Source organism: Excalfactoria chinensis, chromosome 4 (genome assembly GCF_039878825.1).
Source record: "Excalfactoria chinensis isolate bCotChi1 chromosome 4, bCotChi1.hap2, whole genome shotgun sequence".
Lineage (NCBI taxonomy): Eukaryota > Metazoa > Chordata > Aves > Galliformes > Phasianidae > Excalfactoria > Excalfactoria chinensis.
Genome location: NC_092828.1, coordinates 53,916,004 through 53,931,690, shown reverse-complemented (window position 1 = coordinate 53,931,690; position 15,687 = coordinate 53,916,004). Strand labels below are relative to the sequence as shown.

At 41.2% G+C, this 15,687-nt stretch overlaps 1 protein-coding gene across 4 annotated transcripts in view; it reads right to left on the bottom strand.

The window, feature by feature from the left end:
- The window catches only part of FRAS1 (Fraser extracellular matrix complex subunit 1), a 157,887-nt gene that overhangs the window by 87,646 nt on the left and 54,554 nt on the right, over positions 1–15,687 (bottom strand). For all 4 annotated transcript variants that reach the window (XR_011903541.1, XM_072336480.1, XM_072336481.1 and 1 more), the window contains exons 5-13: positions 14,652–14,811; positions 14,188–14,321; positions 11,239–11,322; positions 10,557–10,658; positions 10,251–10,442; positions 6,458–6,547; positions 4,038–4,185; positions 1,590–1,733; positions 1,152–1,286 (exon numbers count right to left, since the gene is read on the bottom strand). Coding sequence is in view for 3 of the 4 variants with exons in the window: in XM_072336480.1 (XP_072192581.1) it covers positions 1,152–1,286; positions 1,590–1,733; positions 4,038–4,185; positions 6,458–6,547; positions 10,251–10,442; positions 10,557–10,658; positions 11,239–11,322; positions 14,188–14,321; positions 14,652–14,811 (1,189 nt within the window). In the remaining variant the exon portion in view is untranslated. The remainder of the gene's footprint in view (positions 1–1,151; positions 1,287–1,589; positions 1,734–4,037; positions 4,186–6,457; positions 6,548–10,250; positions 10,443–10,556; positions 10,659–11,238; positions 11,323–14,187; positions 14,322–14,651; positions 14,812–15,687) is intronic.

Genomic DNA, 15,687 nt, shown 5'->3' with positions numbered 1-15,687 from the left:
GGGGCCCTAGTCTGTAGTCAGTGCTAAAAGACAGAGGTTTCTCAGACTTTGAAAACATGAAATGGTCACCTCTTCAAGGCAAGCCACTTTAGAAAAGGAAGCTGGACTTAGAATCTAAAGTGCTTTCCCTTGAAATCTGCCCAATGCTCTGTGTCTTTGTTTAATTTTAAGCAGCAAGGCTAGTTCCAAAGAAATTAAAATGGCGGCTTAAGAAGTTGAGCATGTGCTCCACACTGTTGTAGAATTAGAGCTGTAGAAATAATAAGCCTTCAAAAAGAAGGCCAAGATCAAGAGGAGAAAAGTAGTAACTTTAGAGAAAACAAACTGTCACGATGAAAAAGCTGCTGCATTATAGTTGGGGAAAAAACAAATATTTCAGAGGAGCGGGAGAAGCTCATAAAAACACTACCAAATAGGGAACCTGTAACACTGCTATCTTACTCTCAGACTTCCTAAATATGTTGTTTTAGTATTTAGACACATGCCAGTTTTCTAGTGGAATTATTAATTTACTTGGTAAATATTCTTCTTAAGAACAGTTAGCCCTACCAACTACCATGAAGAGAGAGCAACATATTGATGGCAGAAAAGAACAAAAAACATTTTTAACGAGTCTTTAAGTTTTTCTGGTCCTATCAATCCTCCATCCCTCCAAGTAATTTTCCCTGTACCTCAAATACTGCCTTCTCAAAGGCATTAACAGCTGCAGCTTAGTCCACACAGAGATAAAAGAAAACGCCTATGCAGATCAGATTGTCAGGCACAGTTCAGGGTGTCACATTCTTAGTAAAACTAAAGCACACACTCTGCTCTGCATCCTCAACACCACATGAAACAAGGTCACTTTTCCAGAAGAGACTTCTGAATTAAAAGAGGACTGTGGTGGAAATCTGAAACTTCAGTGTTCAAAAGCAGAGTTTTACCAAACTCATCAGCTCAGGAATTTTAATGAATATTTCTCCAACCAGTAATCAGTTTTATACCATATGACTTGGTTCCTCTGATCACTCCTCACTTTACTCTAGGGTGAACATTAACACCTATGTCAACAACAAGTCCCCCAACAGAGACTATATCTAATCATCTGGGTACTGCTTTGTCTGCCATTTAGCTACCACAAAGCACTGCAATCTTTTTTTGCTTCAAGTTACCTGCACATATGAGTTGATCCTGAAAGAATCCCTTCCCACATGAAGTCACACACTGCCCATTCTTCATCAGCAGGGATGTCTGGCATGAAGAACACTCAAAACCACTCGTACAGGCTGAGCATGTTTCATTGCAGGCTTCCAAGAGAGGAAAAGAAAGACACATTAATTCCAAACGTCTTGATGCAGCAGAACACCTCTGCTCTGATGAAAAGAGACAAATTTGTCTCGCTATAGCAAAAGAATTTAAGAATTCATTCTCATTTGAAACCTCTTAGAAGTCCTAAGCCTATGGCTACCACTCAGTATCAAACCTCAATACTTTTCCAAGCAGAGCTAGACAGTCTCTATAGAGCAAGCCTGTGGGACTCTGCAAACAAATGCAAAGCAAGCCACAGAAAACAAAGTCATTTGGCAGTGTACGTCCCCTGCAGAAATTACCTAAGCAAGTCTCCCCATCCTGATAGAAGCCTGACCCACAGGTCTCCACACATCGCCCATTCTGCAGCTGCTTCTTCACATCACGGCAGGCAATACAGTGATCAAAGGACTGAGAGCAGGTCAAACAGTCTGGGTGGCACTTCCCTAGTGCAAAGAAAAGACATAAGGGCAAAAACCATCAGCAGTGTTCAGTCAAAAAGAGAGAAAGAAATGCATAATCCAAAACCAAGGTAAAATTAATTACTAGCTTATCTTGCTAGTTCATGTTCTGTTAATTTTGGAATAGTTTTCTTCCAAACTGGCATGCAAAGGGCTAAGTATTATATTGTTGTGTCCTAATATGTGGGAGGGTTTTGTAAAGACTCTGGTTTCCTAGACTATTGATAAAACAGAAATTTCTTAGCCCACACTGCTGTTCAGCAGTAAAAATCTTAAGTGATCAGGAATTAATGGCCCAAAACAACCTAAATTTCAGTTTCCTTCAGGCAAACTCTGCAATAAGTCACCTGATGCACCACATCAGGTCAAAGTACGGTGGCAGACCACATCCTCTCCAGTCAGAAGCCTTAAGTCACAGTGCTACAGAAGAATTTCTTGACCACAGGTATTTCCTCAAAAGAGATGTCTGGTCTCTTTGCAGAGACCAGGAAAAAAGACTATTTTTTCTTTACTACTTCTTTACTACTACTGCTTGCTGCAAGAAAAGCCATCTGCTCCCTTCTGACAAATCAGCAGAAAGGATCTCACTGCTGAAAACACTCCATTTACACTGCAAGTTTCCAGGCTGCTTTATCTAAGAAAAGAATCAGGCATTTCTTAAGAGCAACTTCCCAAAGGTACATGCAGCTCCATCCTCACAGACTGACAATGAACTGACTGCTCAGAGAGGTACAGAATGGACAATCTTTAAGTACAAAAAAAAAAAAAATAATCCCTGTGCTCCAATTCAAATGTTCTCGGTGAGTGGGCATATTTGTTGCTTTTTTACCAAACACAACTATGCTTGGGGCTAGATGCTCTACAGTGGACGAGAATAAATGGGTTCTGTCTGCCTGCTTCCCCCAGAACATCTGTGAGAAGCAGCAACAAATTGTTACTGGCTTTAAGGACGCAGATGTGTTAAGGGCTGATGCCTTGGCTTCACAAGTCAAACTGCTGCAGGCTGGGTTTTGTATTGGTTTCTCATAGCCACCAGTGCAAAACAGAAAAAGAGGCAAAAACCTACATTTACAGTATAGGAAATGTCCATTTACATTTTAAGATGCAAAAATGCGGGTTTGGCTCTGTAAATCCAATACCATGACTTCACAGTATGCATTTTCCAGAGCACTACCACTGCAGAAGCGAAAAGAAAAGGCCATGATTTTCAAGGGTTACCAGCACACTGGCACCTCTTGGTAAGAAAGACAGTAGGTAGGTCCAGAGAGCACTTAATAATCTGTCCCCTCCACTGGAGTCAGTGCAGATGTTGTTCCCTTTCAAAAATCTAGGACAATTTTATCTGAACTGCCCCAAACTCATTTTCCTCTCTTTCCAATGTGCAGTGTTTTGCATTTTTATTAGCATGCAGTAAATAACAAGCTTTAACACATTAATATGGCAAATGTGCCAAGCCACTCCTGCAAACGACAGTATAATTAAACTGTGAAGCTATTTTCTTTTTAAACAGATAAGCCATTAACTGGAGCACTGCGATAAAACCAAAGTTAGATGAACACAAGAAGAACAGCTCCCAAAATGAAAAATTAGCAAACCACAGATAAAGCCTATCGACTACAAAATGTAAAGCCTACTAACTGTGATGTGTACCTGAAGGAAAATAAAAACATCCTGGGGAAAAAAATGAATTTATATGTAAAATTAACCTGTAGCTAAGGCTATTCTGATTTTTCCAATAATTATTAACTGGCAGCAGTTCTGCCCCAGGTGTTGTAGATGCTAACGGCAACACCCAGGTGAGCCTGTGGCACTGTAAACATGTTCTTTCTCCTTCCCACTTCCAAGAAATAATCGTGAGCCCATGAACTCCAAAACTCTTGTTAAGATTTGCAAAGACAGTCATCTGCATTATAAAATTTGTTATGATAAAAAGAGGACAAAACACTTTCAAAACACCACTCCCAAGAAGAGACTCCTGACAAAAGAAAGCAATGATTTAAAGCAAGAAAAGTCAGTAGGACTGACTTCCATCCTTAGGATGGAGCCCTATGCCTCTCCAGTAAACTGAATTACAGAAACCAGTTACTTTGCAGCTGCAGATTGAAGATGAGTTAAAATTCACTGTATGCATCGGACCAGAATGAGGAAGACAAGGGACAGCTGGGATCCCAAGATGTGTCCAGCATCAGATGAGCGTATGATTCACATGCTCCTACCCAAAAGGAGTGACAAAAGGGATAAAGGAGTAATAAAAGTGATGAATCACAGTGACAGACATTGGGTCCATACCTGGCTGGCAGCGTGGACAGCAATCACCCTTCTCCCTGACAGCCATGCTGCCCGGTGGGCAGGGAGGACAGGAGCGCTGAAAGCAGACCACCTCCCCGTCACGGCATTCACATTCTCTGCACAGCCCTTCCTTCCACGTCTCTCCACTCTGCATAATATGACACAACAGCCAGGATTAGTGCTCTACACCACCAGCATAGCTGCTCTGCAGTCAAACCAAATCAAGATAGAGCCTCAGCAGTAATGCCTGGCCTGCCACCCAGCAGGGATTCCTGCTGCTTACCGTTTCTGCGGTGAAGGAGAGTCTCCCCATAAAAAGGGTGTTTTTCTCATGCATGGAAGTCCCCATATAAACTTCAACACTACACCAGAGACAGCAGTAAGCTAAACATCTCTGCGGCTGTTTCAGCTCTGAAGCCAGTTGTCACAAGACTATGGCAGTTATGTGAGACTGTGCATCCATATCTCTCGCCCAATTTGTCTTTCCAAATCAAGGCAACCTGCATAGGGCTTGCAGAGAACAATCCATGGCCTGTGGCCTCCTGATCACATTTCCTCTTAGCAGCCCCTCCACTGGGGGATGTTTTTCAGTTAGCACTAAGTCCTTTCTACTTCTAACACACACCCCCATTTTCCTCTAACTCAAAGCATTTTCTCATATCTCCACACTTTGCTGCCTCACTTGTCCACCTTTTCCCCCCCACACTTCAGGAACATGTATTTGAGCAGATACCCTTAATCTATTCTGGGTCTGAATGTATTTATTTGCACAATTACCTTCTTGTCACACTTCAGACCACCTTCTAGCCTTAGAAGTATTTTACTTACTTTACTCCTCTCTCCTGTTGCCTTGCTCTACTTCAAAAAGACTGGTCACACAGACTGAGGTGGTGCTATTTGCTTTCCTCACAACTAACCATCCCACCTCACACTGCCAGCTGCCTGGTTAAGTGAAGGAGAGACATCTCTGTCTCCCCTCCTGCAGTCTGCATGTCTGGATCTGCTTGGAAGGTCACCACAGCTGCCCTTGATGACCGAGGCCATGCTGGTACCAAGTGAAGAAGTAAAAAGGCAAAAACGAGTCAGCAAGCATTTCAAATGCTTGTGAAGCTTTTGTGGCAGTTCCTCTCGAAAAGAATAAAGCACAAACTGGAACAAACCTAACATCTTAATATATATTGTTTCAATTGGGTCAGAGAGAGATCCGAGAAAGAAAAGTATTAAAAAGTATTAAAAGTATTAGCATTAAAAACCAAAACAAAGAACAACAACAACAACAATAAAAAACAAGCAGCATTGCATTTTTCACTTCTCAAAACTGCTGGCAAACAGCATCCATAAGGTCCAGCTTTCATCTACCAGAGCAATGAGAAGACCATTACTGGCATATTTTAACCACTTTATATTTTCACTGAATGATCATCCAGTTTCAACCCCCTTGCTGTGTGCGGGGTCTCCAACCACCAGACCAGGCTGCCCAGAGCCACATCCAGCCTGGCCTTGAATGCCTCCAGGGATGGGGCATCCACAGCCTCCTTGGGCAACCTGTTCCAGTGCATCATCACCCTCTGGGTGAAAAACTTCCTCCTGATACCTAACCTAAACCTCCCCTGTCTCAGTTTAAAACCATTCTCCCTTGTCCTATCACTGTCCACCCTCGTAAACAGCCATCCCCCTCCTGTTTATATACTCCCTTCAAGTACTGGAAGGCCACAATGAGGTCTCCCTGGAGTCCTCTCTTCTCCAAGCTAAACAAGCCCAGTTCCATCAATCTTTCATTATAAGAGAGGTGCTCCAGCCCTTTGATCATCTTAGTGGCCCTCCTCTGGAGCTGTTCCAAGAGCTCCATGTCCTTCCTGTGCTGGGGGCCCCTGGCCTGGACACAGTACTCCAGATGGGGCCTCACAAGAACTGAGCAGAGGGAGACAATCACCTCCCTTCTTTATAATTTCCTTCTATAATCACCTTTCCTTCAATATAATTCCAGAATGAAAGTTCCTTGAAAGTATTAGTAAATAATGGACTCATGTCATAGAGAACATTGGAATAAATGATACAGGCAGAACATAATGCATTGCCTCTGCTAGACAGCCTCTACCAAATAGGTCAAAAGTAAGGTATCTTTGCCTCCATGAGATGCGCAGGAAACCAATGAGTACAGAGATTAAAGAGTAATGGGAAATGATTGATTATACCGCAGAAAGGAAAGCAAGGTGAATCCCTGTAATAGATGCATATAATATAAACAAGGTAAATTTTACAGATTCCAAACATTTTAAAAGCAATCTGCAGATAGTATTAACAGATTATTTTTCTGCTCCACTGCAAATAATACCCTTCTTAAAACTTGGGAGAGTCACTTCTCCAAACCTTCACAAGCAGAATTCTCTATTATTGCTCCGAAGTATCATGATACTTACAGCTTTGGTATGTTCTTTGTAAACACAATAAGTATTACTTGAAATACATTCAGGACAGCACTTCCCATCTAAGTGAATTAATTCTTCACCCTGTGAAGAGAAAGCTTGCAGCAATTCAAATGGAATCAGCAATACCAAAAATACTGTGGAATGCAGAGGCAGAGCAGCTCTTGCTCTGGAATGCAATCTTCAGTATCTTGTTTCATGTTATCTTCCCTGCATCCTATTTCATCTCTAGAAGTACAGTCTGAAGAATGTGCTTAATGAATATTGCAGTTACAGAGCAAACCTCAGAAAAGGCTAGGGAATTCAGTGATAAGACTATCCCTAAATCTTGCTCAGAAAGAACACCCAAGTGTAATCCAGTGCAGATATAGAGAACAGGAATACCATTTTTTACTGTCCTTCTCCAGGACTTTACTGGACCACTGTCAAGATCTGCATGCATAAGCATTCAAATAAAGGTAACTTCATTTCAAATGCTCTGCTTTTTTGTCCAGTGTAGATTCAAAGTACGTGCTTTATTTATGACAAATGGTTAAAATGCTGGTCTCCATTACAACTGTAGGACTCCACAGGTTTCACTTACACAACCAACAACTCTGGTTTGGAGATAATAATTTATCAGTGGGAGTAGGAAATGACGTGCCCTGATTGGTCAGAACTTCTTGCACCTAAGTGGAAGCTGATCGTTCTGGAAAAAGGAAGACTCTGCCTTAAGGAATTAGAAAGAAACAGCTTCTATTTCCTGATATGAGTTGTTTCTCTAGACCAGATTCTCAGGCACTGTAAATACAGGGAAGGTGATATATACCAGTCACAAAACAGACATAAGTCTACAAAACCACTACAATAAAAAAAGTTACAAATGAATGACTAAATTACATTCATTAAGTGTTCATTAAGTGTTTGCAGGGAGCTCATATACCCAAAGAAATCCCACAGCTGTTGTTGGTTTCCCTCTCAGCATGTCGCTTGTTTCTTCAGCTGGCTCACAAAATTCAACTTGGCACCAAAGTTTAACAGCTCTGCTGATTTACACCAGCCAGGCATGCATTCCAGCACAGTCACTTCAAGACATTTTTCACCTTGCCACCAATATCTGTAAGTGACCTACTTTACACACAGATGGGGCAGTAATGTCACCAGTCAGTTATTTTCCAGTGCCAACAGCTAATCCCAGCCACACTCCGGTAGCTCTCAGGCATTTCTGAGAAGGGGCAAGAGAAGAGAATGAGCAATTTTTGGTCTTTCAGGACGACACACAACTAAAATCTCTCTCTGCTGATTATATACATTTTTGCTATTTAAATCATCACTTCAAATTGCTGTTGGCAATGCTGAACCTCATGTCATTACTATGGACTGTAAATTCCCCCATCCTCATCCCTACCTACATCCCCACGCATACACATAAGCACGAACTATAGAGGAAAACTGAGAACAACTAGTTAAGGAACATGACTACCCTATCCCTCCAAAAAGAACCCATAAGCACACTGCTCTGCCAAGACTCAGAAAAGAGAGTGGCTATGGGAGATATTCTTCAGACACACACCTGAGCACTGTCACCAGATTGCTCAATATCAGGCTGCTGGAAAGTGCTCTAGCAGGTGATGCTGAGTTTCAGTGGTTTTGGTTGAGTGCATCCATTTCTACATCCAAAACTATTCCAGCCTGCCACATAACTTGTATCCCTAGCTTACCAGTATCCTTCTAAAAACTGCTTTCTCAAGATTAGGTCAGAATCCCTGCAGACACTTTCATATGGCAGTACTGTGCAAGTTTTCTTTGAAAAGGTTTAACAGCTAAGCCTCCACTCTACCCTCACATAATACTACGATACTATGTTGAGCTGTCTAGGATTTGCAGTTCATATCTGTGGCATCACACTTTAAACAGGATGATGTGACAAGAAAATTAATAGTGCCTTAATGAAGGGAATCCAAATGTTCCTCGCTTCACAACAGATTTGTTAACGCAGGTTTCTAACTTTGAAAAAAAAAAAAAAAAAAAAAAAAAGGAAAAAGGAAAAGAATATATTTTATTTGCTTTTTGAGTAAATATTTTATTGCAGTTAATTCATACGTACCTTGTACTACCTATGTAAACGTATGTGACTATACCTAGCTTGAGGAAACTACCCTAAGAGAAACTACGTAAGATAATAAATCCTTGTGCAAATATATCAAGACGGAACAAAACTCTTGTCTGCAACAAAGGACGCTGTCTTCCTCTCTGTCCCCCTAACAATTACATTTCATTCAATTTGAAACTGCGGCAGCTCATACTCTGACAATTTGTATCACTTTGAGAAGCTCAGGCTTTGAGCTGGATGGTTACTTTTGAGAACCTAAGTTTGAAAAAGAGCTGCATGAGTGATAATGTTCACACTTTTGAACCTCTCATTTTTAACCTTATGTGTCATCATCCTGTAAAATATCCCTGGTTTTTCTGCATAATGGATTCTTTGTCAGAGCCCAAGATACGAGCATGAATATTAAATAATTTTCCCTACTGAGCCATGACAGCATGCCATCATCGTTAGTGTAAATGATCCAATTTACAGCCAAAAGCATGCAGGAAGCTGTATAAAACAGATGCCAAGTGCTCAAGACTTTATGACAATCACAACTTTCCATCCAGAAAAATCACTCCGTGCAGTTTAAGGTTACGTGATAATCATCACCACTACACCACTGACAAGAGTTTGGGTCGGTGTATTTTTGTTATTTGTTTTTGGTTTTTGTTCATCTCAGATGAACATACACATCTATTCCTAGATACATCCTCTCTGCATGATGCATCATCTGGGACCTCGTGTGCAAGCTCTAACTTTTTTGAACATCTAAACAGTCTAATCTGGTGATCCCATTATGCACAGTATGCAGACTTCAGGCACAACACAAACATACTACTCAAAACTCAGCATGCGGGCAGTCACCAGGAAAGCCCTGTTATGGAGAGAAAACTCAGATGCCTACAGTTCCTTCCTTTTACTTCACCGACACTGTAGAGTAACTGGTATAAACCAGGTCCCAACCCACTGATTAAAACAGACACAGTGAGAACCGAGGTAGAAGTCTTACTGCACTACAAAAAGGCAATCCAAAATGTGTGTCTTTGCACAAGAGTGTGTGTATAAGAAACATTTAAATCTATCTAATGCATTTTCCCTATCCATTACAGAGCAACTACAACATAATCTGTCAGTGTATTTACAGTAAGCTTGGGAATAAAACATCGGCTTCACTTCCATGCCCAGAATGGCATGAAGAAAATGGAGAAAAACAGAATACTGCCTTTGATGCTCACCCACGTTACTGAAAGCCACTGTAGCATGCAGAATTGTGAAGCCAGGAGTTGGATTCAATGATCCTTGTCAATTCCTTCCAGCTTGGGTTGTCTTATGATTTCTTTAACTGTTAACTATCTCTGCCCTGTGCATATCTCTGCACATTAAGCTCCAGGTAAAGCCAGTTGTCAATGAAATTAGATATCTCTAACATCAGCGGGCAAACAGCAGGGCAGGAGATAACCCGAGTTAAATGAGCCACTGACTCAGTCTACCTTGCTTCACAACACAAACCTCGTGAGCAGTCAACCCTTGCATAGAAAATCCTGAGCTAACTCTTCCTTTCCGTGAAGCGTTTTCAAGCTAAATGCACAAAAGAAGCTCCAAAAGAAGGGCAGCTTTTTTGTCTCAAAACGTCAGCTTTGGGAGGGGAAAAAAGGGAGTAAAACAATCACGGGACTTAATTGGTGCATTTTCAAAGAAGATAACCTTTCTTACCTTGGCACATTCCACTTTGGCACACTCTGCTTTGTGACAAGTCACTTGGCCTTCATCACACACACAGAAGTCACAGCGAGTGATATTCCACATCTCACCGTGGTACCTGACAGTGCCATCATACAAGCAGTTTTCCTTGGAAGACACACACTCCTCACAGCACTTCCCAGAACGCTGCACTTTGTTCTCCCCCTACAAAGCATCAAAAACCACTCTGAGGAAACTCTTAGCCATGTTCATTGGAACCGAAAGCACATGTGCAAAATGACAAAGACAAGGTAGCAGAACTGAATGATTTTCAACTACCTTCTGACAAATAACAGAGTCACAGGTTTCTCTCAGACATCTGACCATTCCTCTATGACATGCACATTCAATGCAGGCATTTTTTTTCCACTGTTCACCGTGCTGTTCAAAAAGAATAGGAGAGATGCAGACAACTGTTAAATGTTCTTCGTACATAACAAATTTCATTCCAGAAATCTATGCAATCTATCGAGTACAACTTTTTCTGTACATCTGTACCCAATGTCAAACTTTTCTTAAGAAATGTTATCTCTAAACCATCAGGAAACACGCAGAAGATACATGAGGTCTAAATGACGTGGTGGTGCGTACTTCTTATTAATTACAAGCTAGTGTAGGCCTCACCAATGTCACTACCATTATTAGCAAAAAAAAATAGTTCTTAGCAGAAAATCACACATGCTACAAATACTTTGACCTTCACTAGTGCTACTTTCCTCCTCCAAAAAAGCATGAAAAGATAAGTGTCTAATCTGCTTCACCACACAAACTTCCTTGCTGCTTGTCAGCAAATTCTTATCTAGCCCTAATTTCTTTCAACTCTTCTGGCTGTCCAGGAGGAGAGAAATAGTTACACTATGCTATTAGAGCTGGCAGAAAGTCAGACACAAGGGGGAAGGAAAAAAGGTATGTGCCAGAACATGTGAAGAGCTGGCACTTGGTGTAGCTCATCAGAGCTTACCTGGTACACCTTTCCTGACACTAAGCAGGACTTTGGAACACATTCTGGACAGCATTTTCCAGGAGACATAACCAAAACTTCATCCTAAATAGAAAGCAGCAAACACATAAAATAAGCATATGATAAGTTAACATGGAATTCAGCATCACTATCTGGAATTCCAGGCATTTAATATCTGTGTGATAAGACACAGTCACTCAAGGCTTGGTTTTGGCTCTGAAGTCTGCAGCCCATCTTCGCAGTATGAGTTCAACAAATGTTTCCTTCTTCCCATTTTCTGGGGTTCTTTAGATGGCAACTGAGATCCAGACATGTAGGTAGGTATACAGATAATGATACATTCATACACAATAGAAGTACAGACGCATATACCCAGGTACACAGAAATACATACATATATATAGAAAGTTATATAAAAAACACACTAAAGCATGAGATGGAGGGATTGGCTTTGAATACTTGTCATCTCAGGAGTGTTGTACACAGGAGTTTGCATTGTACTTGCTAAATCCATTCAGTACAGCTGTCTGTACAGGCATAAAATTATAGAATCAATTATGCTTAATATTACACTTAAAACTAGAGTATTCCAATTTAAACTTTTTCATTCTTTATTTACATCATGTTGAAATAAGTTGGTATTTTGCATCAGTGTAACAATTCCTTCATGCTACGATTCCACCAGTCCAAAACTAGTTCCCCTGCTACAATTTCGCATACATGCAATGATTTGGTATGGGTACAGTGCTGTTCACCAGCACCTCCCTTCAGCCACATCAGGATGACTAAACTGGAAATAGCATAGAAATGCAGAGAACTATTATCTCACCTCTTGTTTTAATCACATCACTAACTTTCAAAGAAAAAGTAGACAACTTCATATGAAAGCTTGCAACTGCTGGTTTCCCAGCAGAGTTAAAAGGGCTCATTCATCATGGACTTTGTTGGGACAGCATAATTAAGACCTTCTGTTTGGGCCTTCTTGTGGCGTACTGGGCAGAGATAACTAGCAGCAAAGCTCCCTGCAGACAAGTACACAGAGTGAGCTCAATCTGCCAGACGCTCATTTTGCACTGGAAGCAAGAAGTGAGGTGGGCAGATTTGAGGAATTTGTACATTCAGAGGATGCATACACATAGAAAGCACGTCCCTAAAAAGTTAGGACCCTCCCTGCCTCTCAGATCCTTTTCTGCTATGGAGGGACTTGCTCAGGTGCCCTTCCACGTGCAACAAGCATTTTTTATGTTATTCTCACTCAGCACTAAGGGAAAGGTACAGCTTCTATCAGAATGATGGAAAATGAGTGTTTAATAATCATACCAACTGTTGGGAGAAGTTATTTATTTGCATTTGATGGGGAGTAAAGAAGGCAGAAAGGGATAAAGGAACATGCAGGAAAATGTTAGGTATGATTGAGAGCAGAACAAAATCCCTGCCCATCCTGCAAACACTCCTTCCAGGGCACCTGGGTTGGAAATAAGTGGGGCACCACCAGAATTGTCTTCCTACTGCATTTATGTGGATGCTCACAGCTCATTATTCCAGATACATCACAGCCAGAACACAGTCATTTCTGTTTCCACTAATTAAGTTCTAATAAATAGCTGATAAAACATTAGTGCAATCAGTCAGCAGGTTAACATTGGTCTGTCTGTGGTGGGTAGGGAAGATGTAAAGCACGCATAAATTTGTTTTAATGCACAATACTTACGTCAACTAATAGCAACTGAGTACCTCAGGAAAAAACAATTAGCATGCAGAGAAACAGGTGCTTTTTCCTTCAATCAGAAAAAGAACAACCAACAACACATCTGGTCCACTAACAGAAATGTAAGCGTTATTAGGAAGGAAGGTTTATGACTACTGCTTTTGTTCTTCTCAGTGCTACAAGGGAGGTATGCTCAGCTGAAGCAAACATTTCTAGGGAGTCTGATTCAACATTTGAGAGCATCAGTAGATAAAAGATAGGCAGACCTTATAAAACAAAGTCAGGGTCAGAAAAAGACACTCCTGGAGAACCAGTTCCTGTATTTCGAAGATGTTCTTAGCATTGCATACTGTGGTAAAGAAGTACACTGCAGTGCCCAAGAAAACTGGTACAGTAGTCCCAAGGAAAAGAAATCCAGAGAGTGTCAGCATGCTCTGAAGCACTTCCAGTATGCAATACAATAAGCAGAGCTCAAAAAAATAACCAAGTCACTTGTATATAGTATACAGTGTTGTGCATATCTGTCCTTACTAACCAGCATGTTAACACTGCATATAATTCTGCAATGTGTAAACTGGTTTCATCACCACTGAAGTGCTAAGAACTCATCAGTTGTCCACAACATAGACCTCAGAGACAGAAATGTTCCACTTGGGCTAAAACACTGAGTCACTGCTTGAGCTTGGTTAAATCATCTTCCTTGTTTTATTCATTTCTAAGTAGATGTAAGAAAAGAGCTCCAAGGCTTCTGTTCCATCTTACACCTAAGGGGAATTTTATCAGCATCTGACTTGTGAAATTTGACTGACATTTCCGTATTTCTAGGTTTCTTGAGAAAAATAAATATGGTAAGCAAAACCTGCCAGCCAAATACTTAGGCTTATGAAGATAACTCTCATTAAAATCTTGTGCTTTCATTCATTCCCCCAAAGAAATAAAGATATTTTCTGATCGATTCTATATCATTTTTTGGTATAAAACCAAAATCACCATTTCTTTGGAGCATACTTGTGCTCAATCAGCCAGGATATACATGACATGAATAAATTGGTGGGAAAATAACCTATAGAGGAAGAGAGCATGTTTACACTGAAAGACTCATCCATCCTTCCACATATAAATACTCCTTTCAAATCACCCAGATCCCCCTGCTAACTTGTATGTTTGCATGAGAAATAGATCTTGACAAGAGAAAGAAGACAGTCATGAATAACATCCCCAGAAGGCTGCTGAGTCCTGACCTGTTCGCACAGAACAGCCTCGCAGGAAGCTGTGAAGCACTGAGTCACGCCATCCCTGCAGACACATTTGGAGCACTGACCAAGGCTCCAGTCCTCACCATCCCGGAACAAATGGCCATCAAAGTAGCAGGGTTCTAAGAAATAATAAAATGACAGCATTTTTTTGTTTGTTCTTTTCCCTTTCCTTTACCCATAATTAAAAAATAAACTTTATGCACCTTGGAACCCAAACTTCTCTTTTGTCAAACCAAGAAATAACAGTAACAATTTCAACAGTTTTCAAGGGCTTTCAATTTGTGAATTAAGAGAATAAAGCAAAACATCTGACCCCGGTGTCTTTCCAATGGAACTGAACACAAAAAGAAAAGCTTTCTAAATTTGCAACTAGAAGGATATTTCCAGCCAGGAGATACTACTTGGATCACTGGAGACAAGAGTGTAGCCTGTTCACACACAATACTCACCACCAAGGCCCACACACGTGGGACAACAGGCTCCCTGGGCAGTGTATGGCAGCTCACCCCTTCCACAAGTGAGGACTGGGCAGGCTATGGGGGTGCAGCTCACCTTCCCATGGGTGCAGGAGCACAGGACACATCCAGAGCTGGCCCACTGCGTGCCATGCTGCAGGGCAGAACACAGAAGAAGGCAAAGAAAATACATGCATGAATCCAGCTGCCAGTGAGATCTGTATATGCATCTTTTCTCTTTCAAGCCCTCCATACTAGTATTTAACTTTGCTATTCTGTCAGCCCAGTCAAGCTTTATATACTGTAGCTCTTACTTCTGGCTGTGCTATCAAGGCAAAAAATAGGTTAAAATTGGTGAAGAAGCAAACCTGTGGATTATCTTAGTTTTTCCTTCCTCATGCAGAGACATTTAGCAGTAAATCCCTGCCAAAGACCCAGTCTAATGGATAAATCTCTCCACTACAGTTTCTATAGGGTGGATATGCCCTCTTCAGAAAAATACTCAACAGGGGCCCCAACACACAACTGACAACAATGAACACCCTGTGCCCCACATACCTAAGCTCTTCACTATGAGTAAAATCTCACTATCTTTGCTATTCATTAATGCAGCAACAAATATCTCCGTCCTAAGGCTGCATGAGGCAACACTGAGCCTGAGAAGAAACATGTTGGTGTGCTACAATGTTCTTCAACAAACAGAAAACGTTTATTTTTACAAAACATGAAGTAATTTATTAGGCAGGGAGAAAAAAAGCTCGTCAGATACAGGGAACATTTTCTCCAACGTAGCCACCGCTAGGGCCACTGTTGTTAGCTAGATACTTACAGAAAGAAGTCATAAAGTGCTATGCTGGCTTAATGACAGAAAAAAAAAGTTCCTCCTTCAGGCCAATCTGTGCTAGCCATCAGGAGGAGACTTCGTACTGCCAAAAGACATTTTGTTGATGTTTACCTCACACTGGAACTTGGGCACAACATACAGCATATGCAGAGGTATGCCTGCAGTCCCCATGGGCAGGCATACTTG